At 38.9% G+C, this 20,467-nt stretch overlaps 1 protein-coding gene across 3 annotated transcripts in view; it reads right to left on the reverse strand.

Moving 5' to 3' along the window:
• Positions 1-2,116: 2,116 nt before the first annotated feature.
• LOC114655134 (kinesin-like protein KIF2A) overlaps positions 2,117-20,467 on the reverse strand; it is a 51,791-nt gene continuing 33,440 nt past the window's right edge. For all 3 annotated transcript variants that reach the window (XM_051929692.1, XM_051929693.1, XM_028806002.2), the window contains 3 exons: positions 15,994-16,129; positions 14,637-14,954; positions 2,117-2,667 (listed from right to left, as the gene is read on the reverse strand). In XM_051929692.1, the coding sequence (XP_051785652.1) occupies positions 2,531-2,667; positions 14,637-14,954; positions 15,994-16,129 (591 nt within the window). In that variant the 3' untranslated portion in view covers positions 2,117-2,530. The remainder of the gene's footprint in view (positions 2,668-14,636; positions 14,955-15,993; positions 16,130-20,467) is intronic.

Below are 20,467 nucleotides of genomic sequence, written 5' to 3' on the forward strand. Positions count from 1 at the left end.
GAAGCCAATGTCTCTACACTAATGCGGAGCTCTCCCAGAACTAGGGTTACCACTTTTAATACAAAAAAATAAGGGACGCATACTGCAGCGGGGGCCACATCCCGTATTACCCAATCAAAAGTAGGAAAGGAGGCATCTTCATAAAATGCGTGTGGGATGATTTGCAGGAGACGCTGCTTTAAAAAAAATGATAAAAAAAATACGGGACAAAACCCGTCCCGTATTGATTCAAAACGGGACGCGCAATTTCATTCTCAAATACGGGACGATTCCGTATTTTAAGGGACGGGTGGCAACCCTACCCAGAACTGACAGTCTGGTGGTGGTCTCCTAACTGCTGCATCGGGTGGGGCGTGGGCCTTGCCTCACTAGCACAACAAAGAGAAAACGATAACTGACAGAACCAGCAAAAAAAATACAAAATGATTAAGACAGGAAACAGCACAAATTCAATACTTACATAATATAAAGAGAAAGAAAACAAAACCATATTTCATAGCATAAAGCACATAAGAATTCAGAAAAAAAATAATATACATAGACAAACAGTAAAGAGAGCTATGACAATCATACAGCTGCTGCATCCTTGTACTTATTTGTGAATAGTAGTTGGTTTTTATTTTACCTCACAATAGATGCACTGTGGGTGTTATTTCAATCTGATTTAAATGGAGCTCAATTTCAAATTAAAGATTTCGTTTGGTTCAATTCAATTAATTTATTCCGGAATGAGACTCAAGGCAGAATCACTTTTGCAGACTATGTTGTAAAACTTTCCCAGGATCGTTTTATCTCACTGGTGTTCATGTCTGCGTTTAGTGCTTTGACGATCCGGATGGTGACGCTGCCCTCAATCCTCCATGGCCCAATACTCACAAATATGCAGTGACATTTGGTGTGATTATTACAACCCATTTATTGGCCGCATCATTGAAATTATCCTAGTTTTAAAGTTAGAATTGCTTACCTGTCAAGATGCTTCCAAACATTTTTATTTTGTTGATGTCCTTTCTTCTCCAAGTTTCATGACATCAATTTCGATAGTGTTACTTGTGAAACATCCACAAGGTGATTTGTCTTCGCCATTAAAGGTCCTAAGAGGCACACTACACTCTTAAGTAGATCCCTTTTAAAGCTGCATTGATTTCATCTTCCAGCCATACCAGCAGGTCAAAAAGGCCTTCCTAGTCTTCTTCTGTAAAAGCCTCAGAACCTTTTAATACTATTGACTGCTTTTCAGAAGATTTTCTACTTATTTTTGGGAATTGCCCGTTGGTCATTGGTATGATACATTTAAAGTCTGATTCAGAAATTGTTTCAATGCAATGAGACTCAACGCCATTAAAAATAGGCAAAAAAATGTCATTATATGACATCAACTGGAAAAAAGTTCCCCCTCGTTCCTGCGCTTCTGGGATTAAACCTATCTTCATAAATAAATCATTCACTATCAGAGTAGACATGTCAACTGGAAGCAACGGCGACACAGCTATACGCTGAACAAATGACACTGATGGGAGTGAATGTTCTCATCTTGTCTGCAAAAATCGTTAGTCCCGCTCTGTAGTACACATTTAATAATCCTTACAATTACACAGTGATGATGGATATTAGAGAGAGAGAGACATAGATGTGCCATTCTGGTCTTGTGTATTAAATCCCACATGTCCCTCTTCAGCCCGGCTGACTTCTATCATTGTTTAGATTCGGCCAGCCTTCATCTTTTACTTTTTTATTCTCCACCACAGCTGCAGGAGCACACATTGTGAAATTCATGATCGATAAATGTTGGACACAATGGTTTCGCTCAGTACATTTATGACTGCAGTTACTTCAAGTATAACATTCAAGATATCCATCATCCTCATTGCCAGTTGAAATGATCAGGGGAGCAAAGGTTTGTCCAGCGTTTTAACCTTCTTATCACAATTCTACTTACTACATACAGTAAGGCACACATAATGAGCAGAAAGACTGGAATGCGCAGCTGTAGCCATCTTAAAACAGCCAGTGTTCAGGGTGAAGCACATTGCCTGTCAGAAAGCTCATTTTCTTATTACCCCAAAAAACCATGGGTTTACTTTTTTGCTCAAAGAGACCTTTTATTACCACCACTTAATATTTTAAGAGATTGATTTTTTTTTATTTTCTGTAAATACCCAACAGGAGTCTTTTGCATTACAAAGCCATATTGCTCCACTTCATTTATGGAGTTTTTGACCAAAAAGGAGCAGTTTTTTGTTTTAACATGTAAGTGGCTCAACTGGAACATCCACGGAGTAAAGCCACAGCTAAACATGACCAAGGTGAAGAAGACTTTCAGTATCTCCTCAGTGCAATCTCTCTGAAAAAAGTTTCCCCATCCATGATGTGAACAAAACAAAAAACAACTAAATTTCAGAGTGGTACCGCCTCACCATCTTAACATGCATTTGACTCCTGGCCAGTCCCAGTCTGTGTGAAGCTGGCCTGTTGTGACTGTGTAGCGTTTCTCCTCTCACAGCACAGAAATGATGGTTCAGTTGAACACTCATTCTATTTTGGCCCTTTGTTTTGTCACTGTGGGCGAGTGCACCGGTGTGCCCTGTGAGGGACTTGAATCCTGTCTGGGCTTGATTCCAGCCTTGTGCTTCATACACCTGGAATAGGCTCCAGCTCCTTTTAACCCTGTAACGAAAAAAACGAGTTCAGAATGTGGACACTTATGGTGCTTTAAAATGCACTGCAATGTACTCTTAGCATGTGAAAGCATTAAATATATATATTTAAAAGGACATCTGTTTTTGGCTGCCTTACTTCCAACCTCATTAACAATTTATGCCAGCTTCCAGATAAGTATGGCATCTAATAAACAAAGTTTTTAACCGTCCAATGCTTTTTAAGATAAACAGGAGTTTTTTGGGACATCACTTCCAGATTAAGTAGTCATTTTACTGACTGAAGACGTCAGTTTTCATCTCATAAAGTAATGGATACTAACATATCCAGTCTTGTATTTTTCAGTGCTCAGTAGGTGACATTCTAGTCATTAGGTGGCACAGTTGGCCATATTATTTTAACTGTGTATTTTTTGCACCAAATTTGACTGCAGTTGCATCCCTTACTGACATGATCTTTTCTTGAAATATATATATATTCTTTCCCTTGTCACAGGCCTGGTATTACAATAAACAGGGAAAAAATTCCTCTGCAGTTTTTCATGATCATATCTTATAACACATACAGTATTACCAAAAAAAATAGCTTTGTTATACTGTAGTTAAAATATTGTAAACTATATCCTGCAACAAACTTCAAATTAATTAGGTAATAAAATATAAAAATACTAAGCATAGCCTTGTGTTAGAATTATTCCTTTTCTCTGTGAAAGTAGACAAACATGAGACTAGTTTCAAGATGTACAGAAAGATTTCTAATCAACTGGTTAGGATTACTAGATTCTAATGTGAGCTAAAATAATTCCCTGCAAATGCACTTGTCATTTAATGTGTCCTAATATCCTATAAATTTAAAAGACATTTAGGTAATGCTTCACAAGCTAAGTCCTCCATGGAAATAATGACTGCACTCCTTTTGGAGGTTTGCTGGTTTATGCCCGGACTCAATGCAGCTATCCCCCTCTAGAGGACATTGTGTGGAATCGCGCATTTTGAAATACTCCTCACAAAATGAGATGCTAACATTAAAATCCATCCATCCATCCATTTTCCAACCTGCTGAATCCGAACACAGGGTCACGGGGGTCTGCTGGAGCCAATCCCAGCCAACACAGGGCACAAGGCAGGAACCAATCCTGGGCAGGGTGCCAACCCACCGCAGTAACATTACCATCTTGGCTAACTTACATTCACTGAATCCGGATGAAGAAGAGTAGTGGCAGGTTTTGTGCCGATTTAAAGTAAGAGCTCTCAGAGGCTCAAAATGGCAGGAAACTTTTTTATTAAAAAAAAATAAAGCAAATGGACATGTAACTTTGTCTTTTCTCTGATAAAAATTTATAAAATAAAAAACACCAATACTCCCCCCTTCTGATGTTCAAACATGGTTGAGAACTTCAAAAACGTATTTCCAGCTAATAATGAAGATTTTTTTTTTATATACCAAACCAGATTCATTTTATAATTTTCTTATGAAATACAGTTGAGTGTCACAGACAACAAAACATTTCTCAAACCAGAAACAGTTGTGAAATACCAAAACACACTTCACACAGATTTACAGACCTTCTAATTTTATACAAAAAAATCTGAAAGGTTAACTTCTAAGGTAATTTCTGGGAAAATAAATGTTTATATTTAGCAAACTGAACATTTCTGTGAATGGATTTTGGTAATTAATCAGGTCCTAGCATAGGTGCTTTGTGAATGCCAGACTGTTGGATCTACTTGTCACCTTTTCACAGACACAGACGGATGGGCACACATTGTCAGATTGAAGTGCCGCTTTCTGAGCTGGGAACCCTGATGGAATCACTCCACTACAGGTCTAAGAGGTTAGGTGATTGTTGTATCTATACTTCACTATCCTTTTAATAGATTTGATATATAATTGATTAACAAACTGATCCCAAACAAAGATTACCCATCTACTCCTTCTCTTACCCATAAAGTTTCTGTGAACCCAGTGACTGGATGAGCTCTTATTGTTCACTAACAGGTAAACACCTCTACTTACTCAAACCTGACCAGTTTGATGTCAGTTAGCATCACAATCACACACAGGATGTGAAAGAGAAAACCAGTGATCTGACAGGAGAACAAAATGAAAACATCACATAGAAAGTGAATCAAACTCGAGTCCCCGAGTTAGCCACCATGTCATTTCAGACTGATTGCATTTATTAAATTTATTACCAACACAGAATTTGTTAGGCTGACATGAATTGCACGAGTTACAAGGTGATTAATTTTCTCTTTGGGATTAATAAATATAATCTAATATAATCTACTGTGGTGGGTTGGCACCCTGCCCGGGACTGGTTTCTGCCTTGTGCCCTGTGTTGGCTGGGATTGGCTCCGGCAGACCCCCGTGACCCTGTGTTCGGATTCAGCGGGTTGGAAAATGGATGGATGGATGGATAATATAATCTAATAAATTTTCACTTTATCACATTTTGGGGTACTGAGTGCTGCTTGATGTGGGAAAAACTGAATTAAAATTATTTTAGCACATAGCTGCAACATAGTAGCAAAATGTGAAAAGTGTGAAGGGGTCTGATTACTTTCTGAATCCACCGTGTTTCTTATAAATGTGAACTTCACACTACTGCATTTTTCTAAATTTAGAGAGTAAAAAAAGACTAAATAAATGAACAGTGAGATGCATTGGTGGGTCTGGTTAGAACAAAGGCGTGCCGCCACAGGGACACCCAAAGATTATACTTAAAAACCACTAGTTAAGTGTATTATGATCTAAAAGTCAAAGCATATCTAAAAACCTTAAAGCAACTTTGACTGGGCATTGGTTCAACTTTGAATAAAATCAGCTGTTATCATATATTTGATAAGTGTGACTGGCATGAATAGCGCTTGAATTGCATGAGGAGAACACGTAGAGTAGGTGGGCACTGGGCAGCAGTGTGTCAGGCCTTCCCCACACAAGTTCTATTGCCTATCCTCTCAGTTACTCCCAGTAGAGAGAGAAAAAAAAAAAAAAGATAGTGCGGATCAGCGGCCTACATCTCCTTCATACCACCTCCCCAACCGCCATGACCTCCATGGTGCTACACCAAGATGACTGACCAGTTAGACAATAGATGGCAGTGTCACTGCTGAGACCTATTAGGGTATGACTTCACTTTAAAACAGGATTAAGTAGGTTCAAAATTCATGGGTGAAGTTGAAAATAGACACTTCACACTCTAGCTACATAACATATAACAGTCATATATTGCAAAGTATATACCAGCAAACTTGGCTCATGATAAGAGTTTTTGGTTTATTTTTCTGCATGATAGTTTCATTTTTGTTTTTCTGCACACCAGTCTCGTGTAACTTGACTGACAATTTACTATTAAAGTCTGGAATGTAATCATCCTGCCCTTTCTGTACTTTTCTCATCCATCCAAAAACCCATTTTTACCTACTCATTCAGCATTGCAGGCCCACTAGATGATAATGATGACAAGCTCCATTTATAGCTCATAGATGTGAACATCATTCCTTCATAATATGAAAAGATTTGGTTTGAAAAAGATGTAGATGTTGCTTCAATGGTAAATTCAATGCAGTCCTCGACTAAACACACAACAGATTGTGTAAGAGAGGTAATGAAAAATGAGCAAGCCTGGATACCTGCTGTACACACGACATGCAGTGTAATCACACAAGCCTTTCAGTGGGTTTTAGGATGTTATTCAATACCACAGGATAAGAAGTAAACCCCCAAATTACAAATGAAGCCCTGTATTTAGTTTAGAGGTGCCTAACAAAGTGTATTCAGTTTGGAAGAAGTGAATGAAGTCAGCACTGGTTTAGTAGCTGCCTGTGGAGCTCCAGTAACTGTCTCAGGTTTCATTTCCCTTTCTGAAACTGTTTTAATGAGAAGCTTTCCTCTTTCTCCCTTGCCCGTTCAACAATGTGAGATTGGTGCTTTGTTGATAAGCTAGAATATGTAAGTAAAATCTCATTTTATGTATTAATAGAAATTGCTTTTATATGAAAAAGTTTTATTTTTGTTATATCAATAGGAATGACTTTATAGTCAGTATATTTTTGATTTATTTTTCACGTCATGCAAGCTCTCTTGAAAGATATTACAGTAACCTAGCCCTGAGATATTTCCATATGTGCAGAATTAAGAAAACACAAAATGGGTACAATTTCATGCATGTCAGTGACACCACTTTGCTCTATCGTTCAATACTGGATGTTGTAATAAGTGCACAGTATGCCCTGATGATTTTCTTTGGAAGCTTCACGGTTAATGCTGCTAAAATATGTCCTCGGCTTAAATAGGATCTGTACTCTTAAACACATAGGATTAAGTTGCTGGAATCATTATGCAAACTTGAGTGTTTTCTTTTTCAAGCCTTTAAAATATAACAGATATATATAATATACAGGTAGTACAAAAATAGCTAAAATATGCAAATCACTTCTACATTTTGCTCAGTCTAAGCCCAGCATATACTGTCAAGGGACAACTCTAAACCCACTTGAATAAAAATGATAATTGCTTGCATTCATTTTAATACCTCTCTCAAAATGTTTTGGTTATGAGAGATTCTGTCACACATGTAAGCCTGTCAGCAACTTACAGCCGTGCAGTCTGCAGGAAGCTGATAAGAATGATGTTAAAACTACCTGAAAGCCATATGTAGTCATCTAGTGTCAACTCTGTCTAATCAACAACACGTGGAGACACACAAACAATAAATGAAAAAGAGGGCCTGCAGCAAGTTAACAGTTTTATAATAACCTGATATTATATATCCAAACAGACGAACCATATGACAAAGAAATGACCGGCCGGACTAGTACCATGTCTTCTGCTAGCTAAAAAAACATGTAATAGACAGTAATACAAACTTCCGTCATGAATAAAAGGTAACAAAGCAATAAGTTGACACAAAGGACAGTTGCCTGTAAAACATATATTGTGATGGACGGCGCAAATGGCCAGGCGTCTTGGCTGGGACAGGGTAAGGTTTTTTAACTGGACGGGAGGCCATTCCTTTACTGGCACAAGAAACATGGCAAAAATCATCCTGCCTCAGCCATGAAACAGGCAGAAGATGACAGTGTGGCAGTAGGTACACTGGCATGTCTGCAGGGTTGGACCGAGGAAAAATACCACGCTGGGAGTTCAGTGTAGTGGAAGGCCAGGGGGAGACAACATGCAGCCCCGATAGACCAGGTGGCAGCCTCCATGGATGATGTTACCTTTGCGAACACCCACAAGGCACACTGGGAATTGTAGTCCCATAGGGCAGCCTTGTCGGGTTCCATGGGTGCTGCCAAGAGGTACTGAAGGGATCCATTATCACTACTTTGTGGGAATTCCATTTGAGTTGTAAATACTTCTATCAGGCTATTCCCTAGCACTGGAAGTTCTCCCAGGTCCACATAAAGGAAGCTGCTCAACCTCATCCAGGCGAGTTCGTGTCTGGTGGAAGAAGGACAAAGCTCGTATGAAGGAGATGAAGGAGAAAGAAAGAGAAGTAGAGACGATGCCTTTTTTGTAAGGTAATTGTGCAAGTAAACCTATTTACTTCACCGGGACCTGTGTCATGGCAGCTGTTTCTGAGGTTTGGGGTATACTGTATTATATATAACTAGTCATTTAGCCCGTTACAATAACGGGCGCTAGAACAGTAGTGCATAAACATTAGTAGGAACAGTCTATATTAAATGGCAAGGGACTTTGACCTCATTCTTTTTGTTGGTCGTATTTTTGTTTCTTTCAGCCTTTCTTTTGTTGATGTTTACTTGCTGAGCTGACCGTTCTTCGTGGGCTGCCGCCGTGTATTGTGTGTCTTTAATTTTCTGTGACAGTAATACTGTCTTGTACGGCTCTATTCAATAAGAGCGCATAGATAATTTAGTTCAAATGGCTCTGGAATATGTGAAGAGCAACAGGTGCAGATCTTTATTTACGCGCACCTTTATTCGCTGCGCCCAATTGAGGTCGTCCTTTTGAGGCTCGCCTTTTTGTGCGCGCCCTTATTGAAGGATACCATCTTGTACGTCCGGAATATACGTCCGTACATCCGTAATATACCTTTAATTTTCTCTGGAGGTAATACAGGCGTGCGTGTTGGTAATATGCCTTTAATCTCCTCTGACAATAATACTGGCTTGTATGTGGCTGTAATATGCGTCACTGTATTGTGTACCTTTAATTTCCTCTCGCAGTAATACTGGTTTGTATTTCCGTAAAACGCCTCTAACTTTGTCTGACAGTAATATCGCGCATAGCACCTTGCCCCGCGCATGCGTACTTCACCAGAAGACACCCACACACGGACACCTGGACGCACATAGGGATTTTATATATATATAGAGATATATATATATTCATAGCATTTGTAGTCTGAATCACAATCTGATTGTATGGGTGGTTACCTACTATATATATATAAAATATATATGTACAGTAAAAATTATATTTAGAATTAACTGTTCTTATACAGTAAAAATGATATTTAGAATTAACTGTTCTTAAAGATCGCATGGAATTTTGATTAGTCTTACATCATGATTGGTCTAACATTGTGATAATGCAACGTATAACTGCCAGTGAGTGAATATCATTTCTTTCTCTCTAATTAATAAACCGACTTTTTCAAATGTTTGTCCCTGTGATTTATTAATTGTCATAGCAAATGCTATTCTCACGGGAAACTGTAAACATTTTAATACGAATGGCATATCAAGATCTCCTTTTGTGTCTAATGTTATTCTTGGAATATGTACTACATTACCTTTCTTGTCGCCTGTTAAAATTTTACATGTGAGAATTGTTCGACCAATTTTGAATACAACTAATCTTGTCCCACTGCATAGCCCATCACTCATACATAAATTACGCAATAACATTACGATACATCCTTCTTTCAACAGTAATTCAGCCGGTGGAAGACCGGACAGTGTCAACACTAGTAGATATTAGACGGGATATTGTAAGTTGAAGTTTTCATCTTCCGCACTATCAGCAGCAACTGCTTAAGCATAGTCTATTGATACGCATTTAACCAATTTGCTGTGTTCAAAGTTTCTTTCCGAGAAGATCATGTCTCAACCCATCTTATATATATATATATATATATATATATATATATATATAAATATAAATATACAGTGGAACCTCGGTTCACAACCATAATTCGTTCCAAAACTCTGGTCGTAAACCGAGTTGGTCGTGAACCGAAGCAATTTCTCCCATAGCATTGTATGTAAATACAATTAATCCGTTCCAGACCGTACGAACTGTATGTAAATATATATATTTTTTAGTTTTTAAGCACAAATATATTTAATCATACCATAGAATGCACAGCGTAATGGTAAACTAAATGTAAAAACATTGAATAACACTGAGAAAACCTTGAACAACAGAGAAAACTAACTAACACTGCAATAGTTCGCGCTATACTGCTAGGAACCGCTCGCTAAAACCACTTTTTTTAATGAGTTTTAAGCACAGGGGAAAAAATGAACATTTGAAAAATCCGTAATTTAATAAACCACCAAAAAAAGTAACATTGCAACAATGCAGGCTACGAACCGATCACTGTAAATTGAACTGAAAACAAAAACAAGCCTTCTTTACCTTATGCGTCCCTCGCTCGCTCTCTCTCTCTCTCTCTCTCTCTCTCCCCCGCCTGTGTGTGCGTGTGTCTCTCTTTTGCGAGCCTGGAACGCCTGTGTGTGTTGTCACGCTTGGGTCACAGATTTGCACAGAGACACAGGAGGTTGTAGAAAAAAGAACTTTATTCAATGCACTGCAAACAAACATTTGTCTCTTTTCAACAGTTTAAACGTGCTCCATGACAAGTCAGAGATGACAGCTCCGCCAGGAGCAGAGATTGTCTGAGAGAGAAAGAAGGAGTAGCAAGCAACCAATTTAACAAACTGAAAGAAGCCCGTGCAGGCTTTTTAAGAAGGCGGAGCACCGAGCGAGAGGCATATTACGCGACAGAGCCGGCCAGAAGGGAAAGGAGGAATGTGAAGGTAGTCTGTCCATGTTTCTTAGGGGTTTTCCCAGGGGCGTTTGTATTCTCTGGGGGTGCGATCAGCTTCGCAGCTCACAATGTGTCTTTCTAGAGCGCTCCTGTGTGTGTGCACACGCGCCTCTCGCGCGTGCTCGTTCGTGTGTGTGTGTGTGTGTGTGTGTGTGTGTGTGTGTGTGTGTGTGTGTGTGTGTGTGTGTGCGCGGCTCTCTGTCTCACGCTGCCTGTGTGTGTGCCTCTGTCTCTCGCACTGCCTCTGTGTGTGTGTGTGTGTGTGTGTGTGTGCGCGTGTGTGTGTGTCGCGCTCTCTCGCTCTCTCTCTTGCTCACTGCACAGGAAATGCACAGGCAGAGACTGAACATGAACAAACCGAAAGGGAACCTGGCTTTGTTCGTATACCGAGTGTGTGGTCGTGAACCGAGGTTCCACTGTATGTGTGTATGTGTGTATATATATATATATATATATATATATATATATATATATATATATATATATATATATATATAAATATAAATATAAATATATTCACGGCATTCGTAGTCTGAATCACAATCTGATTGTATGGGTGGTTACCTACCAGGTAACGCTTGTGGTTGGCCAGCAAGTCAGCTAACATCCGCCATGGTGCCCTCAGTTGTGAGAAGCAGATCATAGAATGGTTGAAAATAGTTTACTGTCAAATAATGCAAAGAGTACGCGACATGTGTTTCGTCCTAATTCAGGGCTCATCAGGCGTACATACTCATTGCACTCCCTTACGGGAATCGAACCTCGGACGTCAGCGCTAGAGGCAAAGCCCCTAAAATTACCCCGATCTACATGCTGTTAAATAAACGAACCACACGCTGTGGCGCAATGTTAATGTTTATATATATATACATATATATATATAAATATATATATATATAATGTGACAAATTTGACAGCATTCTGTCTCTGGTTTAAAACAAAACAGTTTAGAATTCTATAAATGCCACAATCTGGACTGCCACTGCCACAATCTGGACTGCCACTGAGATAAAATAATCTGTGGCATGGAGTTTATAACGTAAAATTGTCAGCCTCACTTAATCCAAGAGGCACATACCAACCTGGGATGAGACACCAGATCATCACTGGATACACTCATAAATGTTCCCAAACTCGAAGAAGGCACCATTACATTTATATAGTGCTTTTGTCACTACTCAAAGCACTTTTAATCACCAATTAACCTAACACTGTTTGGGATGTGGAAGTAAAACCCACACAGACAAAGTATGCAAACTCTTTTACTGACAGCAACCAGCCATGGAATACAAACCCAAGATGCAGGATCCATGTGGCAGCATTGAGTTTAGTTTTGAACTAAGACATGCCCTGTAAATACTCATTCTCCATTTCAAGGATATATTACACTCTAAAGGATATATGAGAGAATGTGTAAAACATTTTTTCAGCTTTGAAATAAACACACATCAATTGCCTTTTCTGGCTCACAAGTTCAGTGGAGACCCAAATGGCAGACAAGTATATACTGCACTTTGACATTGCCTCTCTTGACTTGTACTTTACTCCATGAGTAGTTTAAACCTTCATCCTACTATTAATTGCCTTTGTGTAAAACATCATTTCATATTTATCCTTCTTTACTTAATATGCCAATCATCGGCTAAATGCTAATTTTTGTCCAGGTTTTTGTGCAGTGATTTTACTGACACTTAAAAGTATTTCATAAACAGCCTACTGACTTGTCACGTAAGTTTAAGTCTCATTATTAATTAACTAAAATGAGCGACAGACCCAACACTGAGCCCTGCAGAACTCCACCTTGGACATTAATTCTGAAACACATTTCTTGCACTATATAACATGTTAGGTAAAGCCAATTTGGAAAAATCTAAAAAAAAAAATTTGCAATGAAACCCTACCTTTTTCAATTTGATCACAAAATGTTTTTGGGTTAACTTGGGAAATGCTTTTGGAAAGTCAATGTCAGTACCACATGTTTCACATTAACAATTTGTATAGTTTATTTTATGAAAACACCAGAAGAAACAGTAATCAGTCATTTTCATTATTTAATTTCTACACTGACTAAACCTGTTTTAACAGTATAACACACTGGAGATACAAAAATCTTCTTATATAATACAGTACCATGGCTGTCTGTTTGTCTGTCCAGGATTTTAAGTCACCTGTAGCTCGCAAACCATTTGACCTATTGAGCTGAAATTTGGTACACATATATACTATGTGACATCTACTGTCTGCTTTCAAGGTGATGATTTTTATTACTCGTTTTATTTTTATTTTATTTTATTGTAGAATCAACTCATGGCAGCGGGCCAACCTTTGCCGTCACTTCCTCTACCTCTTCTTATCTTAAATCATTCTTGAGGCAGACTGAAAATTAAGAAAAACGTACTAAGTAATTGCAACACCAAAAAATGACTTTTATCAGTTTTAACAGATGCAGATGGAAGAAGAGAAGAAGCGGGCCTCTAGAGTGTAGAAAACAAGGAGGCACATGGCTCAGCACTCATGGGTTTGGCATATTGTTGCCTAATAGATTTTTGTCCAAAAATATCATGTGCTATACATCACTAAAAGAAGAGCATAGAAAACATGCCATGTTTAAAACTTAAATTTAAGCATATAAGCTTGTAATACCAAAATACCAAAGATAAAATTTCTACTGCTTTTGCTACAGGATCCAGGTTGAGCTACATATAGTTTTGTGTATTTTTCTGTACAAAGAGAGAGAAACAAACACATTTTAGAGATTATGAGTATTTTATATAACTATAAAGATTTAATGTTAATCCATGTTCAAATTGCAGGTTGTCTAATTAAGTCAAGAGTTTACAGATGTCAGCAACATGGCAAAGAATAAATATAGCTCTTTGCAGTTCCCTGAGAGTGTCCATAGTTATACAAGTGAGATGACCAAGGCCCAGATAAATAAATACAAACAGAAGCTTAAATTCTGGCAGAGGTCCTACTCTCAAAACTGAATTAACTCTTTGAGGGCTTAATATTTTTTCCAAAAAATTTAATTTTTTGAAAAGCACACAAAGCAATGGTTTCATATATAAATCAACATAAAATGTCTATTGTTATGTGCTGTGGCTGCTGTTGGCGCATGTTCGGCACCTCTGACAGCAGTGGCTGTGCGGGGGCGCCTCGATGGTCAGCAGGAATGCACAGTGGGTCAGCTGCCTGGCTGTCTTCGCACAGTGGGTGGGCAGCAGTGGCGGTTAAAATGTGACGCAATATGGTTTGTACCTCTTGTCATCATACGTGTTGGTCCTATCAGGTGAACGCTGCTGTAGGTGTATCAGCTACATGAAAGTGTTCACCACCACGATCAGTTGGAGACCGATCAAATGATGCTGGTACCTCACTTTCGTTTTCGAACTCCATCTCCAGACCACTTGCATTAAACTCGTAGTCTTAAAAGTAAGAGTCCTATTCAACGAAATTATGTAAAATGTTCATGGAGTATTTTGCTTTGGTCTCTCGCCAGATGTCGATGCCATTTTAGAGGTCGTTTGTTCTTCGCTGCTCTTGTATGCATAGGGAGTTGAGGTTGAATGAACAAAGCTATGTAATTTTCCTTCTAGCAAAGAGAGTCGAACTAAAATCTAAGGGCAAGTTTTGTTGCAAGTTTACAGCCAATTACTGTCCTCTACCCCTGAATTTTGACAAAAGTCGACATCATCCCTGAAAGAGTTAAAGGGAAACAAAGACTGACAGTTCTTCACTCTGCTTTTATATAAAAAGACTGACATTTGAGGCTAAAGCCACCTAGTGATCACTGTAGTCAAATTTCCTTTTAATAGGTCACAAAAGGTCCTACAAAGCATATTGCAATATTTTCATTGGTAGTCTAATGTTTAATACAAAACAGTCTTACACAAATAAATAAATAATTACATTATTCAGAGATCGCTTTAGAGCTGAGCCTATGATGCTTTACCTTTTTTATTTGTAGGAAAAGGCTGGTCTAAAAACTTAGTGGGGTGTACACCTTCGCCATCATGACAAGACTGAAGATCAAATTCTACAGAAGAACTTGTTTCTGTTGAACGAGGTCTGTTCGGAGACATGACAGCTAGTCTTGAAGGAGCCTTAGAACTCCTCAGAGGCGGAACATTACCATACAGGAAGCTGATCAAGTCCTCCCTGCGTATAGTTCTCTTGCATTTTTTTACCCAAGCCAGCACATCTTTATTCCGACGCTGATAGCCAATCTGAACTCCTAAATCATAGCTTCTTTGACGCAACTCCATGCTTTCTAAAAAATGGAAAGAAAAATCAATTGTAGAATTATGCAGGATGTTTTCCGCACCAGTCACGTTTTGCAAACTGGTTTGTTGGTTAAAAACAAGTTAACCAAAGCCAAATATTGCAAGATTTATTTAAACTTTAAACAGTTTTAATAACTAGAGAAACCAGCAAAGGCAGTACATATTAAACATATTCTTATACACTGCATTTAAAAAAAGAAGCACAGCATCTTGCAGACTTTAAACAGCAAAGGCAAATGATGAATATAAGCTTCTTTCAGCCATCTCAGAAGGAAGCCCAGAGTTTGTTAAACATTCTACAGCCGAGCATTATCACAGTATCTTCATCTACTGCCGAGCATAATCATCACAGTATCTTCATCCAGAACTGACACATTTGCTTCTGTCGATATGTTGTTTACAGGTACATGTGTTACTATCTGCACTTCAGCATCTGAACACCTAAACCAGACTGCCAAATTAAAGACATTTCAGGTTTCACAAAGAAACATCACAACTGAGGGCAAGATTTGTGCAAGTGGCGTCTGCTCCTGAATTTTTTTGAGAATTTAAATAGGTTGTGGTACTGTAGTTAATTTGACTGCATCCATATTAAGTGTTACAGTTTCAATTCACAGGCCTGATCATCAGCTGCATGGAGACTGCACTTTCTCCCCACTTCTGTATGGGTTAACACCAATTCCTGCCCATACTGCAAGTTATATTAATTTACAACACTAGATTGACAAAATATGAATGTGTGCCAGTGTAAGAGAGAGACTTGTGTTAAACATGTGTTCCTCTCAAGGTGGGGTTCTTCTCTGCACCTGATGCTTCCTATATCTGCATCATCAGTATCAAAAATAAATGGAAAAATTGATGATCAAAAAGACACTTGGTTAACTGGAAAGTAATTCTCTAATCTAAAAGCTTCGGTTTGCAGATAATGTTGAGCACATTAAGACTAATGACAAATAATTCTTCAGCAACTGTCAAGAATAAAAAATAATTCTGTTATTATGTAATTACATTTATCCTTTAATTTACCTCTAAGTTCAGTTGTAATGTCAAAGTTCTGGTCCAGAATTTCTTCATGTGGCATATCATAGGAATCCAAATCATAGTCCACTTCTTCAGTCATTTCCAGCAATGTTTTTTCACCCTCTATCCATTTTACAGGTTCCTGAAAACACACCACTTAATTAAAATATTATTAATTATTGTTAGTTTAATTTCAAATTTGAGCTCTATCAATTTAAAAGGTTCAAGTGCTGTACATGTTTAGAAATGTACCCTAGGTTCTTGTCTATAAGCCGGACTCATGTATAAGCCGGAGACCAAAAATCATACGAATTTTTAAAATAAAATCGTATCAAAGATAAGCCGGACTCATGGATAAGCCGAACGTACTATAACCTATAACTAATAGAAGGGAGGGAGGTCAGTGGTCTCACTCGCACCCATTTAATTTCTTTAAGGGGGGAGAGAGTGTGAGATATTGGCGTCTCTCTCACTCCCCGCATGGCGTGGTTGGAGCGGCCGGAGCGCGTTCTTTCTGCTCTGGGCGTCGCCGAGTCAACACACGCGCGTAGCGGTCATTTAAATTGTGATTTTATATGTAAGCATATTTAAATATATATCGCAGATTTTTTGCTGGTTCGCGGATTTCTGCGGACAATGGGTCTTTTAATTTCTGGTACATGCTTCCTCAGTTGGTTTGCCCAGTTGATTTCATACAAGGGACGCTATTGGCAGATGGCTGAGAAGCTACCCAACTTACTTTTCTCTCTCTCTTGCGCTGACTATCTGTCATCCTGACGTATGGGGATTGAGCAGGGGGGCTGTTCGCACACCTAGACGATACGGACGCTCGTCTAAAAATGCTGAAAGATTATCTTCACGTTGCTATCTTTTGTAAAGCTGATTCCTGAAAAGACATGCTGCACAGTGCTTCGCATACTTAAAAGCTCGAAGGGCACGTATTGATTTTTGTCTGAAAAACAAACTCTGTCTCTCTCTCTCTGCTCCTGACGGAGGGGGTGTGAGCTGCCGCCTTCAACAGTTTTGTGCCGCGGTGCTTCGCATACTTAAAAGCCAAACAGACATATTGATTTGTTTGCTTCACTGCTTTGAAGAGGAAGATATGTTTGCATTCTTTTAATTGTGAGACGGAACTGTCATCTCTGTCTTGTCATGGAGCACAGTTTAAACTTTTGAAAAAGAGACAAATGTTTGTTTGCAGTGTTTGAATAATGTTCCTGTCTCTCTACAACCTCCTGTGTTTCTGCGCAAATCTGTGACACAAGCATGACAATATAAAAATAACCATATAAACATATGGTTTCTACTTCGCGGATTTTCTTATTTCGCGGGTGGCTCTGGAACGCAACCCCCGCGATGGATGTATAAGCCGGACTTATGTATAAGCCGATATTCTATTTTTTCATTTTCACAACTTTTTTCCTTAGATAAGCCGCGGCTTATAGACAAGAACTTAGGGTAATAGAATAAAAATAAAAGTGCCATCCATTAAAATTAAAACACCAATAACCATGCAATATGTACAGTATCATATACAAGTATTTGTCCACCTTCTCAGTTTACTATCTTACTCCAAATTTTTGGCCCTGAATGTTTTCAGATATTCACCAAAATCTAATATTAGACAAATGTCACCTATGTGAACAAATAGCAGTTTTATCTTTCTTGTAGAATCACTTTAAAATTCTGAAACAGTGCCCGCCAAGTTTTCAAGCATTAACTGCTCATCACAAGTCCTGCCACTGAATCTCTATTGGGGTTAAGTTCATTTAAAGTCTCACTTTGTTTCTTCTCAGCCATTCTGATAAGGAATTGCATTTGAGTTTTGGACCATTGTGTGAATAACTGACCTAAATATGCTGTAGGTTTATGGAAGGATGACTAGATTCTTGAGAATTTTTAGAATACAGAGCAAAATTCATGGTTTGGTCAGTTATGGCAAGTCGTCAAGTCCTGAGAAAGAAAAGCATCTTTACACCATCAATCTGTCATTAACATGTTTAACGCTTGTGGTTGGTCTGCCATTCAGCAAACATCCGCCACGGTGCCCTCTTTCAGTTGCGAGAAGCAGATCATGGAATGTTGCATAGTTTACTGTCAAATAAAGCAAAGACTATGCAACACATGCTTCACCCTCATTTGGGCTCATCAGGCGTACACACTGTACTGTTCGATTCCCCGAGAGGGGAGCAGTAGAGTGTGAACGCCTGATGAGCCCAAATGAGGGCGAAACACGTGTCACGTACTCTTAGCATTATTTGACAGTAAACTATGCACACACACACTAGGGGGCTTTGCCCCCTGGCTGCTCCACTCGCCCAACCACCAAAAGGGGCCTGCACTATGCGCCAGGCACTTCGCATCTCTGCTGCTCGCGTATGTGGATTTCACTTTCACCAAACAACAAATCTTTTAATTCTCGTGGATACGCCTTTTCATTGGGAAGAAACACTACTTTTCCCTGATGGCAACACGAATTAAACGATCTACAAGTCTCTGACTTAAAGTTTAAATCCAAACAATATATTCGATCTCTTTTCGCTGTTCCGTTATTTCACCGAGTAATAATTTCCATTTGTTTACGCTAATGTAATCTTTACTATCATTTTTTTGAGACTTTCAAATTTTGGTACTTTCATTATCTCTAACCTTCTCTGCATGTGTATTGTGCCAACGTTTTTTGAATTCTTTATGACGTTCTACTTTGACGTCTACTCTTTGTCTTTTATTTCCAGCCCCGGATGTGGTTAAATCTCTTGGCACAAGGTCTTGTCTAACGGGACATGAAAGTATCTCTCTGAAAAAGTCATGTCTCGTCCCAGGATAAAAAGTCTTGTCTCATCCCAGGATTTTTTTTATTATAATAGAGAGATATTTGTATTTATTTTTTATTTATTAACACTGCATATTTTTGGATTTGTGCACATTAACAACACATTAACATGTGTGGCAAGCGGCCGGGTCCCATGCCTGGCCGGGATGCCCCTTCTACATATGTTCCAAGGGAGCAACCATGGGCGTCTCAGTACCTCCCCCAGGACACATGGTGGCAGCCTCCCTGGGTGACGATGGTGCCTCAGTTTCCCGCAGGGCTTCATGGGAGATGGAATTCTCCACAGCCCTGTTGGGATCTGGGGTGGACACTAGAGGGTGCTGCATGGGTCCCTGAGCTGGCCTGGACAACTCTACAGCCCTGCCCGGAAGTGCAATCAGAGGCAGGTGATCAAGCACCTGGAGGCACTTCCGGGTGGGCTATAAAAAGGGCCAGCAACCACCACTCAGGAGCCAGAATCGGGAGGAAGAGGATGCCAGGGAGGAGTGGTGGTGCCAGAAGAAAGGGTTGTGATTTGTGCCTACTGTGCTTACTTGGACTATGTTGTAGCTGGATGGTTCACAGAGAAGACGTGCCATCGAGCTGACAAACAGCAAAGTCTTTTTGTGTTTTTACACGTGTCTCAATGTGAGCCTGTGTCGGGTAGGCCACTATACAGCGTCCTTATTACACATGTTACTACAAAAATATAAACAAAACAATTAACATCAATAATTTAAATATAATTAAATGTAAAATCTAAGTAAAATCATAACAATAATACTGCAGACAGCCTTTTTTTAAAACTGCATGTGCGCTGTTTGTTTAAAGGTCTGAATGGTTCTGAACATACTAAACAGAAACAATATATTGTTAATTTTTATTACATAGAAGACAATTTAATGGAAAACTAACTGTTCTCATTTAACTGCAGTCAGGCATTCTTTTTTATGATTTTCTTCGTAAACATTATGATTATTAAATGTACATGCTCAATTAAGAAAAAGCAGCAATAATGTATCTACTGCAAAGTATCACCTGTGCCTTTGCTATCTGTTAAAGGAAATGTCTTTTGCCTTTTATTTTGCAACTTATCTTCTCCTCTTGCAAATACCATGAAGCAAGAGATTTCATTGTGTGATCATCAGAGAAACATGTAGTTTGTAGGCATGGTCTCTCACTGCACAAATACAATTACAGTTAACTGTTAATGTGCAGTAAGGCTCCATGGTCCTGCTACACCATAAATTAGATGTTGCAGCAAAATATTTTGTACTACAAGTAGATGTCATCCCCCTGTGCCAGATACCTTGACCCCCTTTGGGTGTACAGTTTCATTTTGTTTCAGCCATGCAGTCAATGGGCTATCAAAAACATTCACAACCACCACTTTCTCTTTCCATAATATAAAAAAACTAATAAGAAAAGTTCTAAGAGGTTTTGTGCAAGGAACGTTCTTCATTAGTAGATCCTGCTCCTTTTAAACCTCTAACCAAAGTAGAAACTAACAAAAGACATGGGCCAGCTACTGATGATCGGATGAGTGTCTATGCCAAAAACTAGATTAATAGGAGATTTGTTTCAAATGAATGTTCTGGGAATGAGTTTTAAAAAACATTTACAACCAGGATCTTAATGTGATTCAAGTACTGTAACGGACTTGCTAAA

This window comes from Erpetoichthys calabaricus, chromosome 7 (assembly GCF_900747795.2).
Source record: "Erpetoichthys calabaricus chromosome 7, fErpCal1.3, whole genome shotgun sequence".
Classification (NCBI taxonomy): domain Eukaryota; kingdom Metazoa; phylum Chordata; class Cladistia; order Polypteriformes; family Polypteridae; genus Erpetoichthys; species Erpetoichthys calabaricus.